Raw genomic sequence first — 23,713 nt, 5'->3', positions numbered from 1 at the left:
AGGAATGGCCTTGCAAAGCCACAGATGAAGAAACCGCTGTACTTAGGCAGTTGGTCGTGTCCAGCCCACATCGGATTGTGAGCTTAGCTGCATCTCCACCGTCATCTGTAGTTTGGGAGAGTATGACCCATGCCTCCTCCTGGACCATAGGCAGCACCTGCGCAACCAAATCGCAGAGTGAATGGAGTAACAGCCCAAAATGCATGCAATGTTCACTGACCGTAAAAGCCAAGCTGGTGGAAGAAAACATTTTCTTGCCCATTGTTTTTAACCTTTTTAGATTTCCTACCCAGTGGAGAGGTAGGAAATGCGCTAGGATTTACTTGGAAACTGGAGGCTTGGACCACCAAATTCTCTGAAGTGGAGCGTTGGGTGAGGAACCTGGGTCCTCTGGGGCGAGGCGATGGTGCCTGGCAATTGCCCTGGTCACAGGATCTCCAGTGCGGTGTTGGACCAGGCCCAGAGCAGAACGTTCGTGAAGGTTTCATTAAATGAGAGAAGCGGTTCTGAGGGAGTAACTCCCGGTAGTGGTAGCAGCTTCAAGACTTTGGGCTACCAACTTGACTGAGGAGGCTTGTTCAGCTGTTATGTCCCTGTAGTACGAACAGGAAGCCAGCCGGCTGGCCCTTGGAGTTCTCTTGGCTTAACTAAACTCTGGAGACAGCTTCTCCATGAGCAGGACAAGACAGACATGGTCCCGCTCTTCACAAGCCACCAGGTGAAGCAGATTCGGTCTTTGACGGCGCAGCCTCTTTCGCTGGTCCCTCGGTGTGAGAAAGTGCCCACTTTCTTGCATTGTATGCCCCGACTTTTTGCTGAATTGCCGACTTTCTTTGACTGAGCATGCCTTGGGCTCTTGCTAATCAAGTACCCAGGGCCTACGTTCCTTCCCTAAAACTGCATTGGAGCCTAAAACCCAATTGGCATCTCTGGCCACATGTCAGCCCCTGGTAAATGGTACCACAGGTACCAAGGGCACTGTGACCAGAGAAGGTCTCTAAGGGCTGCAGCACTTATTGTGCCACCCTTAGAGGCCCTGTACCCTGACACTCACACAATGCCTTTGCAGGCTGCGTGTCTTGGTGCAGAACAAAGAGAAGAGTCGACCTGGCACACATCCCTGTGTGCCATGCCCACAAACCACTACCCTGGCATACACCAGTCACCCCTCTAGCTGGGTCCCCTATGCCAGTGATGAGGGTAGAGGTGCATGAGCCCTGTACCCCTACAGTACCCAGGTCCATTCATGGGCACTGTAAGTGCAGTGCTGACAAGAGTATATGGTGTTGGGAGTTTGTCATTTCGAACTCCACAGCACCATAATGGCTACACTGAAGACTGACAAGTTTGGTATCAAACTTCTCAGCACATTAAACCCACACTGATTTAATGTAAAATGCACATCAGAAGGGATCTTAGAGATGCCCCCTGAAACTCGACCAACTACTAGTGACCTGACTGAGTGGCTGAATAAGCTGCCACCACCAGACATATTTCTGGACCCCTGGGTCAAGAGCTGCTGCTCTTGGGGGCCTGAAAAAATGCACAACCTAGGACGAGGTGACAAGCATTCTCCCCCAGGATGGGCAGGGATCATGAAGGAGTAGCTTAAAAGGCATGCCGCCTTTTCCAACCTGTAATACCCCTAAATTTAGTATTTAGGGGGCACCCTGAACCATCCCTTCCTCAGATCCAGAAACAACAAGAAAAGAAGATAAGAAGAAGGATGAAAAGCTGTGCAGAGCTAACAAGAGGGTTCACGAAGGAGAAGCTTCAAAGGCATGCCGCCTTTGTTCGCCTCTCTAGGCATTTGCTGCTTTCAGCAACTGGTCCCCACTGGTTCTACACCCCCACTTAGGGTGGGAGAACCGGTGGGAAAATCAAGTGAGGAAGAGAGGTGTGCCTACCTCTGCCAACTCCACACCTAAGGTGTGGGAGGCGAGGTGAAGCACAACCTCGAGTCCCGCCATCTTGAGGATGGGGGGACCCAGCCAACCAGGGACAGGCTCCTGCCCCCCTCCCACTGGAGGCAGAATAGGGGGTGTGCCCAGTCCAGGGAAGGGACCCATTGCAGAATAGGGGGTGTACCCAGTCCAGGGAAGGGATCCATTGGTCCCTGCCCTTTACCTACCAGTAACACCCCTAAATGTAGTATTTAGGGTGCACCCTGAACTTTTCTTCCTCTGATCCAGAAACGATAAGAAAAGAAGACAAGAAGAAGGACAAAAAGCTGTGCAGAGTTTACAAGAGGACGGCACCCACTGACTTCCCCTAGCCCTACAGGCCTGTCTTCCCCCGAACCTGCTCCTGCGAAATCCCGGTGTGTACTGCACTCAGAAACTTTAAAAACCCCTGAGGACCTTCCTGCCTTCACTTCAAAGACTGAATCTCCAGGGAACACCAGACATGTTCAAACTGCAGCTTCTGGTGCCAGCCAGAGACTGCGAATCCAGCCCACTCTGCACCCGCCGAACCCGGCCTGGGCTCGAGTGGAAAAACAGCACAAGGAGGTCTCCCCGGCAATCATGACCCGAGATCCAGCGATCCCTGACCTGCCTCGAGCATCCAAACGACGCCTGCAGCCTCAATCCAGAGGAAGACCCCTACCGCGATCAGAGCGGGTAAGAAAATATCACCCCTACTTCCGACACCCCATGGCCTTGTGTTCCCAAACCAATGGTGCCTAACCAACCCTCAACATCCCAACTTACTCCTCGAAGGGGTGGTCGCACCTGGAAAATCCTCGTCCCCAAGCCTGCAGGGTTTCTTTGTCCTGGAGGTTCTCCATTGGAAACAACAGGACACCCCACCTCAAAACAGTACCCTGCACCCGGCCGCCCTAGTGCCGCTGAGGGTGCGCCTTTGGTGCTACTTTGGTCCCCAACTTGCCCTGAGCTAAACCCTAGGAGCTTTGCTCCCACAGACTTGAAGCCACCAACCAGGGACCCCCTATTCACCATAGGATAACATTGGGCCTCAACACTCTGCACAAGGCCGCACTAGTGCCGCTGAGGGTGTAATTCCAGTGCATCACTGACCATGGAAGACCCCGAGTCTTACCCCAGAACCTTAACTCCACCAGTTGTTTACTTACCTGCAAACCGATAACCTATTTTTCCTCCATAGGATAATATCGACAATTTTACCTCCAAAAAACGACTAAGTGTGGAGTTTTGAAAACTAAAGATATTCTTTAAAAATCGTACGAATAACAAAAACGTGTTTTCTCACCTGTTTGCAGGACATGTCCCAGTGGTGAATCTAGGCATCCATCACTGAGTTAGAACAAAGTAATGAAAAAAGTAATTTACCTGCAATTTATTGAAAAAGCCTATTCATTCCGATATACTGTATTTGCATACTACTGCTCCCCTACTCTTTTTCACCAGAAGTACGCCGAATCTCTTCAACAAAGGCATTCAAATTGGAAGCCAAAAAAATTTTTATGAATAAATTCTTACCCTAATTGGGCAAGGCGCACCTGCTCGAAGACATCACTCTTACTTCCATTGGACTATCATTTGTTATGGTTCTTTTTTGGGCAACTGTCCATGAATATGCTATCATTTTTAACTCCTACTTGATATCGATTTGCATCAATGTCCTTCCTCACATCCTATTGTAAAGCGCTCTGCTATCTCTCGGGACCTTGTTCGCGCTATATAAAACTTTATAAATAAATAAATACATAAATCAAACAAAGTACAATTTCTATTGCATTTTCAAACTGTTCTATATCCAGTAACTTATTACTGAAAAGTATTTAATGCTTACCTGTACTAGGCTTGCTCGGTTCTAAAAATAAACAGTATATTTTTATACAAAAACAATTGGCGTAGAGTTCAGTTCTTGAGTGTGTGAATTCATTTGCTGACTGAGTGTGTATATCAAATGCTTAACACTGTCCTCTGATACTGCCTTACTGCTCGACCAAGCTACCACTATTAGAGAGTAAGGTTCTATATAACTTTAACCTCTCACTACCTCTGGGGACACTTGGACTCTATACCTCATTTTGGTGTAGTATATATAGAGCCAGTTTCTTACACACGTTGTCAGCCGGTTCACCGACCTCGAAAGGGTTGGGTTTTCTGCTGGCAGGGAGGTGGGCCTGGGCATGGTCTTGGTTTGAAACGCTTTCTGAAGACCCAAAAAGGGTGAAACTGCTTAGGATACTGAAACCTGGAAAAGCAGAGGGTGCACACTTTGCCACTGCTCTCTTCAAACACTCCAGGGCAGATTTTTCTTTGTCCCCAGAATGACGTGTTCCGTCGAATGACATGACCATTCCATGTCCAGCCCGTGGATCTTATCCATTCATGGCACTTAAACCTCTCTCTGGTCCAGACTGCTCTACCCACCCAGTCTTGGGGTTTAGCCCAGAGCAGAAAACTTATCTTGCATCGCCTTGCCAGTCTTTAATGACTTGCCTCAGAATAGCAAAGAATTCTTCAGGAACTGTGGGCAAGATCTTGTCCACCATGACCCGAACTGCATGCAAATCACGCCACCAGGAGGTTAGTTGCATCTAAAGAGCAGACGGCAAAACTGGAGGAGAACATTTGCTTTTCAAATGCATTTGTGCGCCTGGATTCCCTATCAGGGGGTGTATTAGGGAATCAATTTGAATTCAGTCTGCATGTGGAGGCTTGAATTAAAAGGCTTGCTGGTGTAGGACATTGGAGGAGGAGATACAGGCAACCACAAGCAGGTCTGTGTTGCTTGTCGACCTATCTTTTTATTGGTGGAAAAGATCCAATTTAGACACATGTACCCATTAAAGGCATTCGTAAGGGCATCACTGTAGCGGAGAAGCAGCGCTGAAGAAGTCAGTCCAGCTTGTAGGACCTCTATTAGGATATTTATTTTGACCACTACAGAAGATAGTTGAGGCCAGAACTTCGACAACTTATAATAAACACAGTTAAGGCGGAAGATTCTTTTGTTGGTGGGACCTGGGTGGAGAAGTGCCCAGCCCACTGGTATCCTGAAGGTCAGGAAGTAAGCCATAGTATTGAGACTAGTCATCTCAATCATTCCCTTCATCAGCGTGACGTGTTCCTTGGACATAGGACGGTGTTTGGGTGGTATGTTGGGTGGAGTAGAAGTGAGTTCTAGGCAATAACCATACTGGATAATTTGTCTCACCCACCTGTCTGTGGTAATTGCGTTCCAGACTAGTAGGAATTGTGTTAGTCTGCTTCCGACCAGTGTTGAGTGGTCTGGAGGGAGTGTGAGCAAGTCACTGTTTGGTGGCGGTGGTGGTTCTGGTGTTGTTGCCACCACGTCCTCTGCCCTTGTTATTATTGCCTCTATAACCTCCTCTGTTGGAGCCTTTATTAAAGGTGCTCTGGGTATTACTTTTAAATGTAGAGGAAGTTTATGATGTGTTGCCTCTACCTGAGCCTCAAAAAGAGGAGGGACGAAAGGAACTTCTGGATTGTTGGAACTGAAGTGAGCCCATTGACTTAGCAGTATCAGTATCCTTTTTCATCTTTTCCAAGATGATATCTACTGCAGGGCCAAACAAAGTCTTGGTTAACTGGCTGGTTGAGGATGGTTGACTGCACTTCATTTTTAAATCTGGAAATGCGTAGCCACGCATGCCGGCGTAGTAATATGCTAGTGTTAACAGACCTAGCTGCTGTGTCAGCTGCGTCAAGTGCACATTTAATGGAAGCATTTGTTATAAATTTGCCTTCCTGTATTAGGTCGTTAGCCTTAGATTTGAATGGTTCTGAGAGGTGTTGATGTAAACCTTCCAGCTGGTCATAATGTGCTCTATCGTATCATGCTAATAGAGCCTGTGTGTTTGCAATTCTCTAAGTATTTGCTGCTTGGGATGCCACTCTTTTGCCTGAGGCTTCTAGTATCTTCAATTCTTTGTCAGGAGGGGGAGCATCTCCTGTTGTCTGTGAATTAGCTCGCTTTCGAGCGTTTGCTACCACTAATGAGTCTAAAGGCAACTGTGATTTAATACTTTTTCTCAATTCTGGGATTGAGGACACGCGCTCTGGCTGGATCTTTAAATATGTCTGGTGCGTGTTTTGGTACCCCTTTTAACATAGGAAGTGTACGTACGCTTTTTTCTGAAGAAGGAAAAGTGTTGAATAGGAAATCCTCTTCTATTGGTTTAGTGTGCATGTCTACATTATGATATTTAGCTGCCCTATCCACTAGTTGGTTAAAGACAATGGTGTTGTCAGTAGGCAACGGCTTTGTAGGATATGTAGAGGTGTCAGGGATGGGTTGTGGGTCGTATGTATCATAAGGATCATTTTAGTCATCCCATGTGTTATCCTGTACATCCTGATACTCAGGGTCTACAAAGTTATCTTGAGGATCGTCCCCTATGTTTTCTGTCTCATCATCATGTGAAGAAGAGTAAGGTATATAAGGCATGTCAGGAAAGAAAGGAGGAGGAGTGAAAGGCCTTGATGGAGATGTTGCAAAGTATTTCTTCTTTGGAGGAACAGGGGAAGAAGTGTCAGTGTCCAAAGGTCTCTTCTTCCTGTGGTAAACTGCACCTGTGCTGTTTTAGGGTCTATATACAGTTTTGGTTGTTCTTCCCCCACTGGATCAGGGTGGAAAAGTTCTTCCTCAACTGTCCGTGGTTTTGGAGCCAATGATTTTGGCTTAGACACTTGTTTATGAGTCTTTGGGTCGACTGTTGTTTTCGGGTCGGTGACCTTTTTCGGGTCGGCGACTCCCTTTTGTTCGACGTGTTTCGTCTTTACCGTCTTTTTTGGTTCGGCGACCTTCTTTGGTTCGATGCCTTTTTTCGGATCGACCGTGCTTTTTGGCTCGATAACCTTCTTCGGATCGAGCGGTGTTTTCGGTTCGATACCTTTCTTCGGGTCGACTGGTGTTTTCGGTTTGATAACCTTTTTCGGATCGACCGTTTTTTTCGTCCCCAGGAATTTTAGTGTGACCTGTTTTTGGGAGGTTGAAACTCTTTTTTGGCACTACTATTCTCTTGGGATCGACAACCTTTTTTGTTTAAATGATTTTCTTCGGCTCGACAACCTTTTTTGGTTCGTTGGCCTTTTTCGTTAGAGTGTAGCTCGTTCCCGGGGTCTCAGAAGGCTTGGGTTTGATCTTCGGAGCCGAGCCGGAAGGTCGGGCCTCTGAAGGAGTTTGTCGATCTCGGCTAAGGCCTTTAGGCGATGCTTTGACCGGAGCCGTGTCTTGAGATGAAAGCGGGGTAGGGGGCGTGGTACTCACGGTTTGCCCCGGTGTGATCTGGTCATCTGAGTCCGACTGGTCTTCTACGGTGACAATTTCGAGGTCGGAGTCCGCCGCTTCTGGGAGGTCATGTTCGTCTTGGAAGATGTTGTCTGGTTCCGGTGCCTGCCGCTGCATCTCTTGTCCAGCGGCCCTTCGGTTCCGGATAGTCTTCTTCGACCGGAACTGAGCACAAGCTGGACAGTTTTCCTCGTTGTGCTCGGGAGAGAGGCACTTGTTGCATACTGTTTGTGTATCAGTATGTGGGAACTTGCAGTGACATTGTGGGCACCTTTTAAATAGGATCCTTTCCATCAGCAGCAGGCCCACGTGGCGTCGAAAAGGCCCAACGGCCCGCATCGAGATGGAAAGTGTTCTTGAGTAAAGGTTTACCGAACGAGAACAATACCGTCGAGGTAGAAGGCCTTTTGACGTTAGAAAGTTGAAAAGTTTTGGTTCCGAAGTTGGAGCTGAGGAATAGTATCCGAACCCAATGGCGGAAAAAAACAATCTGAAGATGGAGAAGATGCCCATGTGCACTGTAGTTCAGGGGAGGAGTCACCTATCTGGTGATACTTCGAAGACTCTTCCAGGACAACAAAGTGCAAACATCCGGACCCAACACTAGGCGGCAATCTATGCTAAGATATGAATTCAGCAGCCCACATGCCTCAAACTAATCGGTTATGACTAATTTTATGCACGATCCATAGGATCTTCAATAGCAGGTTGATCAGAGGGAAAGTGCAGAGCAGGAGACCATCTGAACTTGAAAGTATCCCTCAGGGACTCAATAGAGTGGAAATTACCAGGCACAGCAGAGATTTCAGGGAATGGTGTGAAGAGTTTTAAGAGGGGACATTGCAATCTAAAAACGATAATGCCCATCACATTGGAATGAAGATCTCATTCATGCTCCTCTAGCTAGAGGTAACTTAAGTATTGGCAGTTCAGGGTCCCTACTAGATGGGCCGTGACCAGAAAGATCAACCCACTGCAGAGCCCAACATCTCAGAAGTAAAGCCTCATGATATAAGGTCCATGAACCCATAATGACTCGTCTGTATTTGTCATGGACAGTGGTTGTGCTGCCCGAACAAATGTGAATGACACTACGAAAAACTGCTAGGAGAAAAACCAAGACCAGGTGAACTGCGTGTAAGGGTAGCATTGATTTACAGCTGTTGCCCAGAAGTAGATCAGAGGATTCACGCTATGAATCTTCGTGCAGATAAGTGCACCAGCCCAACAGGGACAAACCCCAGTGAGAATGAAGGGGCGCGTACACCAATGGAGGTCCGGAAAGTCATGACTGAAGGTCTCTATACAAAGAATTTGCCTGATATAAAGACTCTTGGTGATAGAGACAATGTCTTCTTGAGCACCCCTGAAAGGCCTTCAAGTGTCGTCTGGTATGTGGCACCCACAGGTAGCATGACGGAAATAAGCCCACCATGTGGAGGATATGTAGTACCAGGATAGGAGTTTAACATGGAATGACATCCTGAATATTCACAAGATTCTGGGAAGGAGGAAAAGCTTTCATGCAGGCTGTACGTAGCGGTCTCTGTATATAGTATACCAAAGTAATGTAAAGTGTGCATAGAGTCCACGGGATCCCCAGAGGCTTTACAGCGGCTAAAGTAGATACTACTAATGGTTTCTTTTGTGGTAGTGTGGGTGAGCAGTTATGCTTATCTGAGGGCTGTGTTAAGCATTTGTTGTACACACCCCCTCGGTGACTAAATCCGAAACCAATTGTTTATAAAAATATTGCTTTTTTATATTACTTACAACCAAAGATACTTAATTGCAGTAAAATATGGTTTGCAATATCACAACTTTTATTTCTACAAAGTGGACACTTAGTGCATTTTCCAAACGGATCAATCATAACCTATGGAGGAAAAACTATGTTGCAATTCACAGGTAAGTCCATGACTTACAATTCCAGTCTTCAGGTTTTAGGATCAACACTGGGCAAGTGTCAGGAAAGTGTAGAGACTGCACCACCAGCAGCACTATGGCAGCCCGGTGCAGAGGTTACATTCGGTAACTATGGCCCAATGTTTATCAATGGAGACTGAGGGCACTTAAAGAGGTGGTGGTTGAAGGTCTTTACACACACCAACTCAGGGATGATTCTCGGCATGGGTGCAGGAGTTTCAATTCTACCTCAGTCCATGCTGAGGTCTCTACATCATTGTAGGAAGGTACCTCCTGACTATGGTTGCCCCCAAATTTTTGCCCTGTGTTTTAGCTGGTTTTTGACATAGTCGACCTGGGGCCCTGCCAATCAGGACCCCAGGCCTACTGCTCTCTCTGTAAAATGGATTCCATGTACCCTAGGTGCATTTCCAATTGGTACTGGGCCACCCTATCAGACCCTGTGACTCAGGGCATGGGTGTACCCAGGGCTGCCAGGGGATGCAGCATGTATTATGCCACCCCTGGCTGGCCTCCTAAATTTGACACAACTGGCTGCATGACAGCTGGGGCAACGTCGTGTAATCACCCTTTGCTATAGATATAGTATACCTATATCTAACCCTAAAATGGACACACAGATTCCTATCAGTCACTCCTATGGCAGGCCTTAACAATCCTGAAGGCAGAGTGCTTGGAATCGTGTGAGATGGTGCTCTGGCATGAGCTGAGCCTGTCTACAGCTTGCGGAACCAAGTCCTAATAGCTGTTCCATGATATCGCATACCATATACTCTTAAGTACATTATAATCCTCGCGGTTAAATGCTATCTTTGGTATTGCTTTATCAAAACATGTCGAGTAAGGTGTCATACGAATTGGAATACTAACCCCTCGTCAACTCTGGCGACGGGGTTAGCATTCCACCCTTCTAGAGGGACACGACATGTATGTAACTGTGAACCCCGGTTAAAGTTAAACGAAGCCTCAGCTCCACAAAATGGATGCTGCCACCACAGACACGAGTCTGACCCCCTGCAGCTGGGAGTCCTTCCAGCGAGGGGAGCCTGGACAAAGGGTTTCCTGTCAGGGGCGGTGCTAGCACCGTCCCAGACATGGTTTTGTGTATCCTGGGTAGGCAGGGCTTTTCAGGAAGGTGACTGCTGAGTGGCACCCCGGTGCTCACTACGCATAGGCCGGTCAGAACCAGTTCCAGGGGCACACCAGCCCCTGGCCTGGGGAAAGTCCGGCATGGCAGAGGGGTGTAACCACCCCCCTCCTAGTCCCACCCATAGGCAGGACCTAGTCACCGGGTCAGCCCCCTTTTTTAGTTCAAATTAGATCATCTTTGGAATCAAGACCCGACTTTCTGCGAAAGGCATCAAGATTTCCTTCTTCAAGATTCTCCCTTGTGGCTAAGGAGTAGTCACCCTGCATCAAGCGGGCACCATCCTAAGAACACTGCGGTCTGCTGCAAGTCCTTCTTCACGAATCCGACGACCCAGCTCAACGAGACCCGGCTTCCCTGGCACCTCTGACCTCTACTCACCTCTACAGCAAAGCTGAGAACTGTGAGTGCGACGAGACCTCGAGGGACCTCGAGGGACCGACGATCGCCAAGACTGCACGACGACTTTGCAACAAGCCCACCGTGTGCTCCACTGGTGAGTGCTTTGGGGTCCGAGAAGCCCCAACCCTGAGCAGCTCCAGCACCGAAGATCAGCCCTCCAGCATCTCCACGATCTGCGTGGGGCCCTTCTGCTTTTGCGTGCTCACCGCGCTGTGTGGCTACTAGCCGGCTGGCTTGTGGCCTTCTTCACGACGCCCGACGACATCACTGCTGCTGGTCTGGTTGCTCCAGACTGGCCCTTGCTTCCTTCTTCAAGAGAGGCACCCCGGACCCTCCTGGTCCACTCCAGACGCCATTTCGAGTCCACCGCGTGGGCTTGGATTTGCCAAGGCTTTGTTGCCCAATCCTGGGTCCAGCGACGCCAACAGCTTCATCCATCGTGGGACAGCTCGCCCCTCCATCCTGGTCGCCGACAACGCCTCCTGGTCCGTGAGATCTGCGAGCACAGCGTCACCCACTCACCTAGTCGAGGTGACTACCATCCGGTGCCCTCCTGGTGCCACCTGACTACTGGCTAGTAGTCTCGAACTTGGTCCCCTCTGCTTTCAGGTGTCATCTTCCTTCGATCCAGGCTTGGATCCATCGAACATTCTTCACTGGTCGCCTGCCAGCAACTTCTTTCTTCCAGGCTCCTGGTCCGTCTACGAGGATCCCCGACGTCTTTTGAGACCTATGCAGCTGCAGCCCCTGGGCTAGGTAACTTCGGCATTTCGGTGCCCCAGCATAGCCTCACTATCCAAGGGTCAGAATCCACTTTCGTTTTCCTCCTACCAGGTCGGGTTCGCCCGAGAACACTAACTGTGTCATTACTAGCTACCATAGACTTTGTCCCGCATCACGCGTGAGAGTGCACACTCTGCACCCGAGTCCCCTAGGCCTCCTATAAGTAATCTGAAGGTTCTATAGTCAAGTCCTAGCGATTCCTAAGCCTATTAGTACTGTACTTACCTGCTAGTAATTTCGCATTCCACTTTCAGAGTATATGGTTTTCCATGCCCCTCGGGCATTTGTATATACTGTGCTAACTTAAGTATTTTCGTAAGAGTTTTGTTTTGTGCTTAGTACCCTGTCCTCATAAAGAGTACAGGGCTGTTGTGATTCTTAATAAATATCTTGTTTATTTTCATAACACTTGTGTGGTGTCCTTTCACTTGGTGTTCAAGGGGTATATGTGTGGTATAACAGCTGGCTTAACACGCCCTCTCGAGTCTTTAGCCTTAGACTGCTCGTATCCACGCTACTAGGATAGCTGGTCTATAAGGTTGACTTACAACCAATCATCGATAAGGGTTGCTGGACTGATACATAGTGTTCACTAGAATAGTGAGCACTGCATATCAGGCCACCTTCTCACAATCATTCCCTAGCAGACATTACACTGGGATCTTGGAAGAGACCACCACCTATTTCAGACCAGTAACCTCTCACCATTCTAAAGACATCACAGCCATGAGATGCGCTATAGTTACCTTATCAGTGTTGGTGACTGGATAGGTTTTTCCAGCCAAATACCGTCCACGGGAAAACAGTTTTTCTGTCACCATGGTGACCCTGGCACCTGTATACCTCAGGGCTTCTACCCTAGTCCCATTAATCAAGTGTTGCTGCTGGTATTTCTTCATATTAGGGAGCAAGGCTGCAAGAGTGGCCACATCTACCCCACCCCCATAGACTAAAATAGCTTCAGTGTGAACCCTGATTTCCTCTGGGCACACTATTGATCCCACCTGGAGACTTGACATACCAGTGCTAGCTGGACGAGTACTAGGGGGATTTTTGGGGGGCAGGCAGTATCTCCAGTTTTGTGTACCAATTTCCTACAGTTGCAACACCAGTCCTTGTGGGGACTCTCTGTACCTAGGAATTATACTGCTGCCACCAATAATGGGTGCAAGACCCATTTCTTTTATTTCCCTTTCTACAGCCAGGAGTTTATACTCCAGGGTTAGTCTGCGAGTCAACCTTGCTAAAAGGATGTCCTCCTCATTGAGGCTTTCCTCAGAGTTTGTTTGGGAGGCTCTCCCATGTGTGTGGGAGTTGGGTGTCCTAAGCACTACTTTTGGAAAGAGAGGTGCAGGTACCACATCTTCCCTAAGTAGGAGAGGGGTTTGGGAACTGTTCTCCTCATCACTACTTTCTCCTTCAGCAGGGTATTCCAGAGCATATTCTGCCAAGCCTTGGTAGGTTTGTAACCAGTTGTATTTGTGTTAAGTCTACAGAGAGTCCTTAGCTCTTGCTTGCATGCCAAGATGGAGGCAAGGGGCCAGGTGAGTTCCACAACCACATTCTCGATCTTCCAATATTTAACTAAAGTTTGGGGCCTTTTTTAAAAGGACTAAAGAAAAACTTCAAATCGCAGGATTGAGCTACTACGGTTTGGGATGCATGAGAGTGCCTTAGTTTTGAGAAAGAAGGTCTGGCATTTTGGGGAGCTTCTCATGAGGGACTAAAGAGAGTTGAAGCAGAGTGGTGAACTAGGGCTGGCATGCCCAGGTTGGAGCTACTAGGAAGCGAGTGAGGGATGTCTGCCTCAACTTCCGAACCACGAAAGAGAGTGTGAGAGGCGGAAAAGCATAAGCAAAGATCACTGACCAATTAATCCATAGTGCATTGCGCATGGACTAAGTGTGGGATTATGGAGGTGAAGCTCAGGCATTTTGCGTTTTCGGTAGTGGCAAACAGTTCTATCTGTAGGAACCGCTAGCTATGGAAATACTGGAGGGGGACTTGAGGGTAGAGTTCTCCTTTGTGAACTTGTCGATTCCTCCTGCTGATCAGGTCTGCCAAGTTGTTGTCCATCCCGGTAATCTTCAGAGTTGGGTTTTACAAAGGCCGTCTCTGCAACAGGTTGTTTTCATTCCAACACTAGAGAAAGCAAGGAGTTTGGCCACAAAACTACACTAGATTATCCCAATGACCCTCCACCTGAGATTACTACAACGCTGGGCACTATTGTAATGGACGCATGTGCAACCTGTAGTGAGGAAGGAAGGCGATGCAGGATGCCGTTATGCCTAGTAGGCGTATTACGGTCCTGATCGTTGCCTGCTGATCTGGCTGGAAAGAGGCAGCAAGGTTTAGATTGATTGCATCCTTGCAAGGCTGTTATAAGATTTCCCTATGTGGGAGTCGAGAATGGCCATGAGGAAGGACTGCACTTGGGGGGGCTGGAGGTGATATTTGAACATATTTATATTAAAGCTGAGGCAGTGAAGAAGTTGAATGATGGCCTGCATGTGCGGTAGACATTGATGCTGTGTGGTGCTCATGATCAGCTAGTCATCCTGGTTCAGGAAACACGTGGATGACGCCCTGCCAGAGGAGAGTGGCTACCACGGCTTGGTGAACACTTGGAGGGCCGTGGTGACCCTCAAAGATAACACCTTGAACTGATAATGCTCGCAACTCACTGCAAATCACCAGGGCCGGACTGAGAACAGAAACCGGCCCTGGCAAACTGCTCAGCTGGCCCCCCCTGGGGTCAGGGGGAGTGCAGGTGAGCAGTTTGCGACGGCCGGTTTCGGCCAATTTTGTTACCGAGGGCCGACATTGCTGACCCCCGGTAACAAAAACGGCCCCCCAGGGGCCAAAACCGGCCCCACCCTAGCGGCCCACCGGGGAAACGCCCGGTGCCCGCTATGGCCAGTCCGGGCCTGCAAATCACAGATATCTTCAATGTCATCTTGGAGTGTAACCATGTGGAAGTGTTCCGGGAAGAGTCTGTGTTTGTGGAAGGAAATGTTTGGTGGTGTGTGTCAGCTCTAAACAATAAACCACCAGTGTGATGCCTAGAAACCACTGGCCAGAGGTGATCTCAATCTATCGGTGCAGGTAACCCTGCAATCTTTCCCCAGCAGGTGTTGTATGATCAGAGGGCAGGGCAAGAGCATAACTGTTTTGAGGATGCAGCCCCTTTGAAAGCTGTGTCCTTTCCTCTCCCTCTACTCTGTCTGTTTTACTGTGTATGGGCAAGTGAATGAATGAAGGCATGAGCCAGGAGGTGGATTTATGGATGTATCAGTGCAAAGATAAGTGAAAGAGTGCAAGTATGAAGACTTATTGATTTCTTAAACTCATCAGTGACTGTAGAGGCACTTTCAGTTATAAACTAGGCCTAATAGTATTGCCAATGCTTGGAAGAAACCCTTGGGGGCTCACTCCGTAACATGAGACCAACCCGAGGAAGAAGGAGGGACCATTCTGGGGTGTCCTCCAGCTAACTAATGGGCTTCAAGTGCATGGAGCTGTGGAATCACAAGCTGAGTGGATGTGGTAAGGCCCTAGACACCACAAGCACACTTGCAGAAGGGTTGGGGATCCAAAAAAGACATTTTCTTACAACATTAATGACAGGGCATACAATCAGAGACCTTATGTAGTGATATTTGATCCACTCGCTCTCAAACTCCAGAGGAATTTGTGGTTTGAAGAGAGGAATATCTACAGATCACATCACTAAGGCAAATAAAAACAGGAAATTAAGCCAAAAAGTTAGAATGCATCATATGTAGCCTGATATATTCCCATCCTTAGCAGGCAGAACCGAGGCTAGAGCCACCTGGTAGTACTAAAGGGCTCGCTTATGTGGGGAAGATGAGGGTCTGGAGGGAGGTTTTCTGGATTCAGTCTGGTGTGAGGAGGCTATTTAGAAGGTCAGAAGAATCTGTAAGACAAAGTACCCAAAAAAAAACCAATGCAAAAAACAAATGCTTCAAGTCAGAAGCCATGTCTCAATATGAACAAATGAAAAGAAAGCCTAACATTCGAGAATGAAAAGGAATTGCGAATTTTTAATCCCATTATTTTTTTCCTTATACCTTTCCGGCTATAAATGGCATTTTCAAGATTATATGTAGCTAAAAAGCGCATCCGCCACTGTTGAAATGTTGGTGGATATTGATCCAGCCATGCGGAAGTCAAACAGATTCTTAAGACTGCCATAGCAATATATAGGAGTCCCTGCATGGCAATGGGTCTACTAACTTGGTCTACTCCTAACATGATTTCTGCTTTGCTAATCTCTATATCGACATCGAATATTTCAGATAGGAAGTTGGAAACTTCTTGTTTAATATTATCTAAAGTATGACATGTAGCCAACATATGTATCAGATCGACTTTAGGTCGATTGCATCTTGGACAGAGAGTCCCCTTCCCTTCCCCCCATTTTGAAATTTTTTCGGGAGTATAATATAAGTCGAAAAAAGTTTTATAGAACTGAGCTTGCAGCTTGGTCGACATTAAAATAGTGCTGGATAGTTCGAGTGCTTTGTGGGCTAAATCCTCTGTAATATTGATCTTATTTTGCCAGATATTTGCATGTTTATCGATATCGTCTGGGAGTACAGCAACTAGGTCTTTATAAATGTCTCCAATTTTTACACTCGCGGAGCTGACCACAATGTCAATTGTGGGAATTGTTTTAAAGCAACCATTAGATCCCCCCTTTTTGAGGATAAAATCTCTTGATTGTAAAAACTTAAGAAAGTCATGCGAATTCAGCCCATATTTGTTTTTTAGCGATTCAAATGAACAAAAACCAGTTGAATCGTAAAATGATCCGAATTGCGATATTCCTAAACTAACCCATCGCCGCATACAGGAATCCATAAATATTTCGGGCAGATTGGTGTTGTTTTCTATTGGAGTATAAAATGAAAATCTGCCAATCCCCAGATGTTTCCGAACCATATTCCAGACTGTATAGATACCCTTAAGTGTTTTAAATCGTTCTTTTTTTAGATGACATTCATAGGATAATTTCCAAAGGTGATTATTGGCGTTATTACCCAAAATTAGTTCCTGTGGGGTTGGAGTCGAGATGATGGGCATTGACTCTTGTTTGGGGGTTAGCAGTAAACGACTGTATTTGATGGTTGTAGCCCACCAATAAAATGTAATATTAGGGAGGGCTAGGCCACCTCTATCCCTTGAGTGTGTGATATGTTTATAAGCTCTTCGTGTTTTTCCATAGCCCCAGACAAAGCGAGATAGCATATTATCTATTTGATTAAAGAGTGTTAGGTCAAAGTTAAGACAAATTGCCCGGAAGAAGTACAAAAATGTAGGCAAAAAAACCATTTTAATGAGATTGCATCTTCCGATTATTGTTAAATGCAGGTTGTGAAGTCTCAATAATGTTTTATTAGTCTGTTTCACTAAAGGGTCTAGGTTGAGGGCCACTAGTTTATTCAGATCGGATGTGATATTAATGCCAAGATATAATGCATTATCAGTGACTCTTGCATCATCCAAACTGATGTTATTATTTATTACAATCTGGGTTTTAGTTTGATTTAATTTGTATCCCGAAATCTCCCCGAACTTTTTAGCTTCTTCCTCCATTATCCTTACTGTTGTAATTGGATCAGATGTAACAATCGCAATATCATCTGCAAAGGCTAGAGTTTTAGTTTCATCATTCGATGTCTTAATGGGTAGTATGGACGGATTAATTTCTAGCTTTGCGATAAAGGGATCAATGTAGATGGCAAAGAGTAGAGGGGAACAAGGACACCCTTGTCTTGTACCTCTCGTCACTTTGATAATATCCGATGTTACCCCATTAATCATAACGACCGCTTCTGGAGCAATATACATTTTCTGTACTGCTTGAATAAAATGATCCCCGATCCCACTCTTTGCCATGACCGACCATAGATATTGCCAGGAGACCCTATCGAATGCTTTTTCAGCATCTAATAAAATTAGGCCCATAGGGTCTCCTGCTACCTCGGCAATGTCAAAGACAGTTATCACCCTCTGGACGTGATCTGTGGTTGATCTTCCAGGGACGAACCCGTGTTGTCTAACAGATACAATTTTGTGAATTAGAGGTGCCAATCTGCTTGCTAACAGTTTGGAATATATTTTGGAGTCGTTGTTAATTAGGGTAATCGGACGGTATGTGCCTAATTCCGTGGGATCTTTATTTTTTTGGGGGAACGCTATAATTTTTGCACATGCCCAAGAAGCCGGAGGATTTCCATTCATGAAGACCTGGGTAAACAACTGGGTTAAAAGGTCTTTGAGTGGGCTACTAAATCTGACATAAAATTCCACGGGAATACCGTCTAGACCTGATGCCTTACCAGATGGAAGACTGCGTATGGACAGTAAAATTTCTATCCAGTCAGGAGTTTTAGCGAGAAGTCCCTCATCTGCTTTGGATAGGTAGGGCCTTATATCCGAAATTAGATACTAGTCGATTTTATCTTGTTTAATATCTGTTTCAGAATAAAGCTCTGCATAATATCTCCTAAAGGCGTCCCTTATATCGTTTGTATCACGAGTTAGGCCGAGAACGGGGTCTCTTATAGATTTGATCGTATTTTTAGAATTTTGTTCTCTTACACTTACAGCTAATTGGTGCCCTATCTGTTCACTCCATCCATAGATTTTTTCACTATTTGCAGTAGCTTTGATGATTGCTTTACCGGTGAATATTTCAGATATTAAGTTTTTTGCTATCGCTACATCTCTAATTGCCTCTTCAATGTTGTTCCCCCCTTGAAGTAATCTAATTAGATCTTCTTCTTTTCTGGCCAGATTCTCCTCTAGATCTTTTAAGTTTTGTTTGGCTTCTTTGTTATTTTGGATAGAAAATCTAAGGGTTTCCCCCCTTATCCCTGCCTTTAATGAATCCCATACCACCTCTAGCGGGGCGCTACCCATGTTGAAACCTAAAAATTCTGGGATCCATTGTTCCATATGGGTACAATATTTATCGTTGGCTAGCAGAGCTCTTTCAAAGGTCCAGTTACTTCGATCAGATTTAGTAATGTCAATATCAAAACTCTAAAGCAGAGGATTATGGTCTGAAAAAACCCCTCGGCAGCCTATTTATAGAGCATTTAGATAGGATTACATTAGAGATGAATATATAATCCAATCTAGCCAGTTTGCGATGGGGGTGGGGAAAAAAGGTATACCCGTGATTCTGTGGTGTTTTCATCTCCCAACAATCTACCAGCCCATGAACATGACAAATGTCCAACAAGGCCTTGTAAGTTCTAGGTTTCCGGCCTAGATATTTAAATGTTAGATCAGAAAGCCAAATTGGTGGGAGATTGATGTTGATATCCCCACACATGATCATGGGATTAAAAATTTGGGACCCAGTTAGATTATGGCTATTGAGCCCAGCATAGATCAATACGGTTGAGATGCAACGAGTGTTTTGGAATGTAACAATGTATTTCTTTTTGCTTTTTGTTTTTTATTCTTTATCCTTCGAAGCCTGTATATTCCTTTTTTTATATATATATTTGTTTTTATTTCTTAAATATTTTTTTTTTTTTTAAATTCTGTATTATTTTTTATTTTTTTAATTTTCTGTACCGGGCGGCAGGGGGAGGGGAGGGAGGGGCAATGGTGATGTAAAAATTTAAAAATCTCAATAAAAATTTGTAAAAAAAAAAAAAAAAGAAAAGGAATTGCGATGCATTTTCTGCTAAAACTGGCAACTTAAAACAGATACCACAAAATGATTAAAAAGGAATTAAAGCACTTTAAAAGAACATCTACAGTCTTATTCAGGGGTTGCAAAGGTTCAGTTTAAAGTTGAAAACAATATTAAAGGGAACTGTACATGCCTGTTACTGCACTGCACAAAAATAGAGCTACTTTTACACTGTTTTCACTGAGGAGAAATGCAGTGTGGAACAATGAAGGTACCTCTTTCTCATCAAAATACACTTTTGCACCCACAGATATCTTCTTAAAAAAGAACGCACCTTAACAGAGGTCAACGCAGATTTCTGCGGGGAGGCTTCTTCATCGGAGTCATCGCGAATCCCTCGTCTTTTTTCCAGGTTGAAGCGACGATGGCTCTCAGAAGGCAACAGTGATCGAAAAGATTTTTCCTCAATTTCATCCTCAGTCATCGATTCGTCAAACTTCAGGGAGTACTCGGTAGCAACAGAAGTGGTGTCTACACAAAGAGAATATAAGAATCATCTCAAGAAACAGTTTAAAAGATGTATCAGGACCCTGCAAGGTGCTAAACTCATAAAATGCATAAGTACAAAACAGAAAAAGCCACATTTCACGAGTGCTTCTCAAGACTCAGCCCTTCAGTCTTAGGTTCTCCTACAACATTACTCAAGAACACGGCCCATATTGGACTATAATGGCACACGCAAACTAGTACTGAGCTGGTGCATACTCACCAGGCTGGCATGTAGACCTATCAGCAGGCATAAACCTGGCATAAATATCATGGGGGGCATGGCTTCAATCCAGATGGGAGTGTGCCCCCAGAACATACTGTACAAACACACAGATTGATAATGCTGATGTAACATTCTGCGCTTTCTCACCTCTCTCTTCTGGCAGTGATGGGACACTTGCACTGTGTAAGGAGTCATCCTCTGCAGTAAGAACCGCCTCCTCAATGGAGCTGTCAAGATTTTCTCTTCGGGACACTTTTAGGTCTTTCTCTTTGGAGGATGGCATGGAAGGGCTCTCCTGCCGACTGCTACTAGTGCTATTGGGAGGACAAAAAGCAGAGAAGGCAGGCGATGAAACTGAAGCACCATGACTGGCTATTGCACAGGCAAAGCGAACCGTGTGTAAAAGGCAACAGTTTAGGACAATGAGATATGAAGTGACCAGCAACACGGTCCGAGGGGACTATGAACTGCCTATGAAAGTCTGTGTGGCTTGGAACCAGAAGTGTACCTGAAATGCCGTTTGGCCCAAGACATTACACGTTCTTCACCAGAGTGTGAATAGCATACACATAGGATATCCAATAACTATGTGATGGTACAGGAGCAGATGCAGCACACTGTAAGTAACCTATACTGAAAAATGTAATACAGATTACAGATGGCTTTTTATATAGTAAAAACGTCTGTGTGCTGTGCATAAATATTCTGTGCATTTTTTTGCAAAGATAATATGTTCGCTGGATGAGAAAGAAAAAGTTACTTCTAAGCGCAGTTCTTTATCAAGAGTATGAGTTCACAAACTGTAAACCATCTCATTCTATTTTTGGGACCATGGAACACATTTCAATTTATACATATACTTGTTTTAAAACTCTCTCAAACAAAATATGATTATGGGAGGCAACATTTACCTTTTTCTTTTTTTAATCTAAACAGACATTTTGTAATACAAAATACAATCAACTAGGACATCAATTTCATGGTTTACCAAAAAAGGAGAACAATACAGGAAATCTTGAAAGTGTATGGCAATTTATATGGAAAAAATTTCACTCTGCTTCTTTACGGAATCCTGAAGCTTCACAGGTTTAGAAAGCACTGCAGCTTCATTCAGATAATTCTTTTTGACTGGAAGTTTGCAGTAGAGATCCATAAAACTAGTTTAGAACTACACACAATGTTCAACAGAAAGGAATGACATTGCGCGTTCTCTTCTGTGGCGAATAGATCTAACCAAGGCTCTCCCCACTGATGAAAGAGACCTTGCGCCACGTTCGAGTTCAGACGCCATTCGTGGTCCATCATGCAATGACGGCTGAGTTCGTCCGCCCTGGCGTTCAGGGAACCTGCCAGGTGTTGAACCACCAAGGTCACACTCTGATGTTCCAGCCATTGCCAGAGGCGCAGAGCCTCCTGGCATAGGGTCCGAGACCCCACCCCACCCTGTTTGTTGAAGTACCACATGTCGGTGGTGTTGTCTGTGAACACCTGCACTACACTGCCCCGGACAGAGGAGAGGAATGCTTTCAGTGCAAGCCGGATCGCCCGCAGCTCCAGAAGGTTGATGTGGAGCCGGGACTCCGCCGGAGATCAGAGGCTTCTGATCTCCGCCTCTCCCATGTGGCCCCCGCAGCCCAGGAGGGACGCATCGGTCACAACTTCGTGCTCCAGTTGGGGTAGGGAGAGGGATATGCCGCTGACCCAATCGCGGTCCATGAGCCACCACTGCAACTGGCTTGCAGTGCCCTCCGAGATCAAGACGTTGTCGCACAAGTTACTACTTGTGTAACGATATATCTGTAAGAGACATTAGTTAGTGATAGATTCCTTACCTTAGAATATCCCCAGGCGTCAGACTGGATCCGGAAACTTTTGCATAGCAGTACCCTTGCGCGTCGGTAGGCGTCGTCTGCGGCTCCGCGTCCGTCGTCGGCGTCATGATGACGTCGTCAGAGTACTTAGACGCCGCTTCCGTGTGCTGACGTCAGTTCTTAGCCACAGCTTTTCCGCGCCAGAAGCGCAGAGCCATGACAAAAACAAACACTGGTGCCATGAAACTAGGGCCCTGAAAGGGGATGACCTTAACCCTAGATATCGGTTCGCAGAACAGGGAGGATGGGTGGGTCGGTAAGGAATCTATCACTAACTAATGTCTCTTACAGATATATCGTTACACAAGTAGTAACTTGTGCATCTGAAAGAGACACGTTAGTGATAGATTCCTTACCTTAGAATAGATACCCCAGCAATACCATCCCCGTGGTGGTGGGTCTGCGAACCAATAATCACACCAGAAAGTCCTGGAGGACGGAACGGCCAAAGTAGCCGTCCCTCCGGACTTGACTGTCCAGGCAATAGTGTTTTGCAAACGTGTGCAGCGAGGCCCACATAGCCGCCTGGCAAATGTCCTGCAAGGGCACACCTCGGCCCAAGGCAGTCGTAGTGGCTGTGGCTCGAGTGGAATGAGCCCTCAGCCCAAAAGGGGGTTCCTTCTTAGCCAAGGAGTAACACGCCTGGATGCACAAGATAATCCACCGGGAGATGGTCCGCTTGTGCACCGCTTTCCCTTTCTTAGCGCCCGCGTACCCAACAAAGAGTTGATCATCCACCCGGAACTGTTGTGTGCGATTCAGATAAAATGAGAGCGCACGTTTTGGGTCCAGACGGTGGAGTCTCTCTCGAGGGGTGCGGAGGCGGAAAGAAGGTGGGCAACGTGATGGATTGCCCAATGTGGAAGGCCGTGACTACCTTGGGTAAGAAGGAGGGCCTTGTCCGTAACACAACCTTGTCCGGATGGACTGAAAGGAAAGGAGGCTTACAAGATAGAGCCTGGAGCTCACTCACTCTCCTGGCAGAGGTGATGGCTACCAGGAAGGCAGTCTTCAAAGAAAGAAGGCGAAGAGGACAGTTGTGAAGTGGCTCAAAGGGAGCGCACATCAGAAAAGTAAGAACCAGGTTCAAGTCCCACTGAGGCATCACGAAGGGAACAGGAGGAAACGTATGAGTGATGCCCTTCAGGAATCGATTAACGATAGGGGACTTGAACAAAGAAGGTTGGTCGGGCAGCCTCAGAAAGGCTGAAAGATAGCCCTTGACAGTGCCCAGAGCAGAGCCCTGCTGGGCAAGAGAGAGAAGAAAGAGGAGAACCTCAGAAAGAGGGGCATGGAGGGGATCCACAGCCTTTGCTGTGCACCATGCCACAAATTTGTTCCACCTGCAGGCGTATACCGATTTTGTGGAGGGACACCTGGCTGCCAGAATGATGTTACAGACTTCAGGAGGCAAGTCAAATGGCCTCAACTGCCGCCGCTCAATCTCCATGCATGGAGGTGGAGACTGGACAGTTTCGGGTGGAGGACCGTCCCCTGCTGCTGCGACAGAAGGTCCTCCTGAAGAGGCAGACGAACCGGGGGATCGACTGACATACTGAATAGCTCGGGATACCAGTACCTTTGTGCCCAATCCGGAGCTACAAGGATGACTTGTGCCCGGTCGCGCTTGATCTTCTTCAGCACTCTGGGCAGAAGTGGTATAGGCGGAAAGGCGAACAACAGACCGCAGCTCCACACGCGACGAAAAGCGTCTCCGAGCGAGTGCCGCCTTGGAAATTCCAACGTGCAGAACTGATGACATTGCGCGTTCTCTTCGGTGGCGAATAGATCTAACCAAGGCTCTCCCCATTGCCGAAAGAGGCCTTGCGCCACGTCAGAGTTCAGACGCCATTCGTGATCCATCGAGCACCGCCGGCTGCGTTCGTCCG

The 23,713-nt window shown here is 46.6% G+C and overlaps 1 protein-coding gene across 2 annotated transcripts in view; it reads right to left on the bottom strand.

The window, feature by feature from the left end:
- Positions 1-23,713, bottom strand: part of CEP350 (centrosomal protein 350) — a 1,459,870-nt gene that overhangs the window by 587,728 nt on the left and 848,429 nt on the right. For both annotated transcript variants that reach the window (XM_086955422.1, XM_086955428.1), the window contains exons 22-23: positions 20,101-20,267; positions 19,516-19,712 (exon numbers count right to left, since the gene is read on the bottom strand). In XM_086955422.1, coding sequence (XP_086811548.1) covers positions 19,516-19,712; positions 20,101-20,267 — 364 coding nt within the window. The remainder of the gene's footprint in view (positions 1-19,515; positions 19,713-20,100; positions 20,268-23,713) is intronic.

This window comes from Lissotriton vulgaris, chromosome 1_1, assembly GCF_964263255.1.
Source record: "Lissotriton vulgaris chromosome 1_1, aLisVul1.2, whole genome shotgun sequence".
NCBI classification, from domain to species: domain Eukaryota; kingdom Metazoa; phylum Chordata; class Amphibia; order Caudata; family Salamandridae; genus Lissotriton; species Lissotriton vulgaris.
This window is presented reverse-complemented; position numbering and strand designations above follow the sequence as displayed.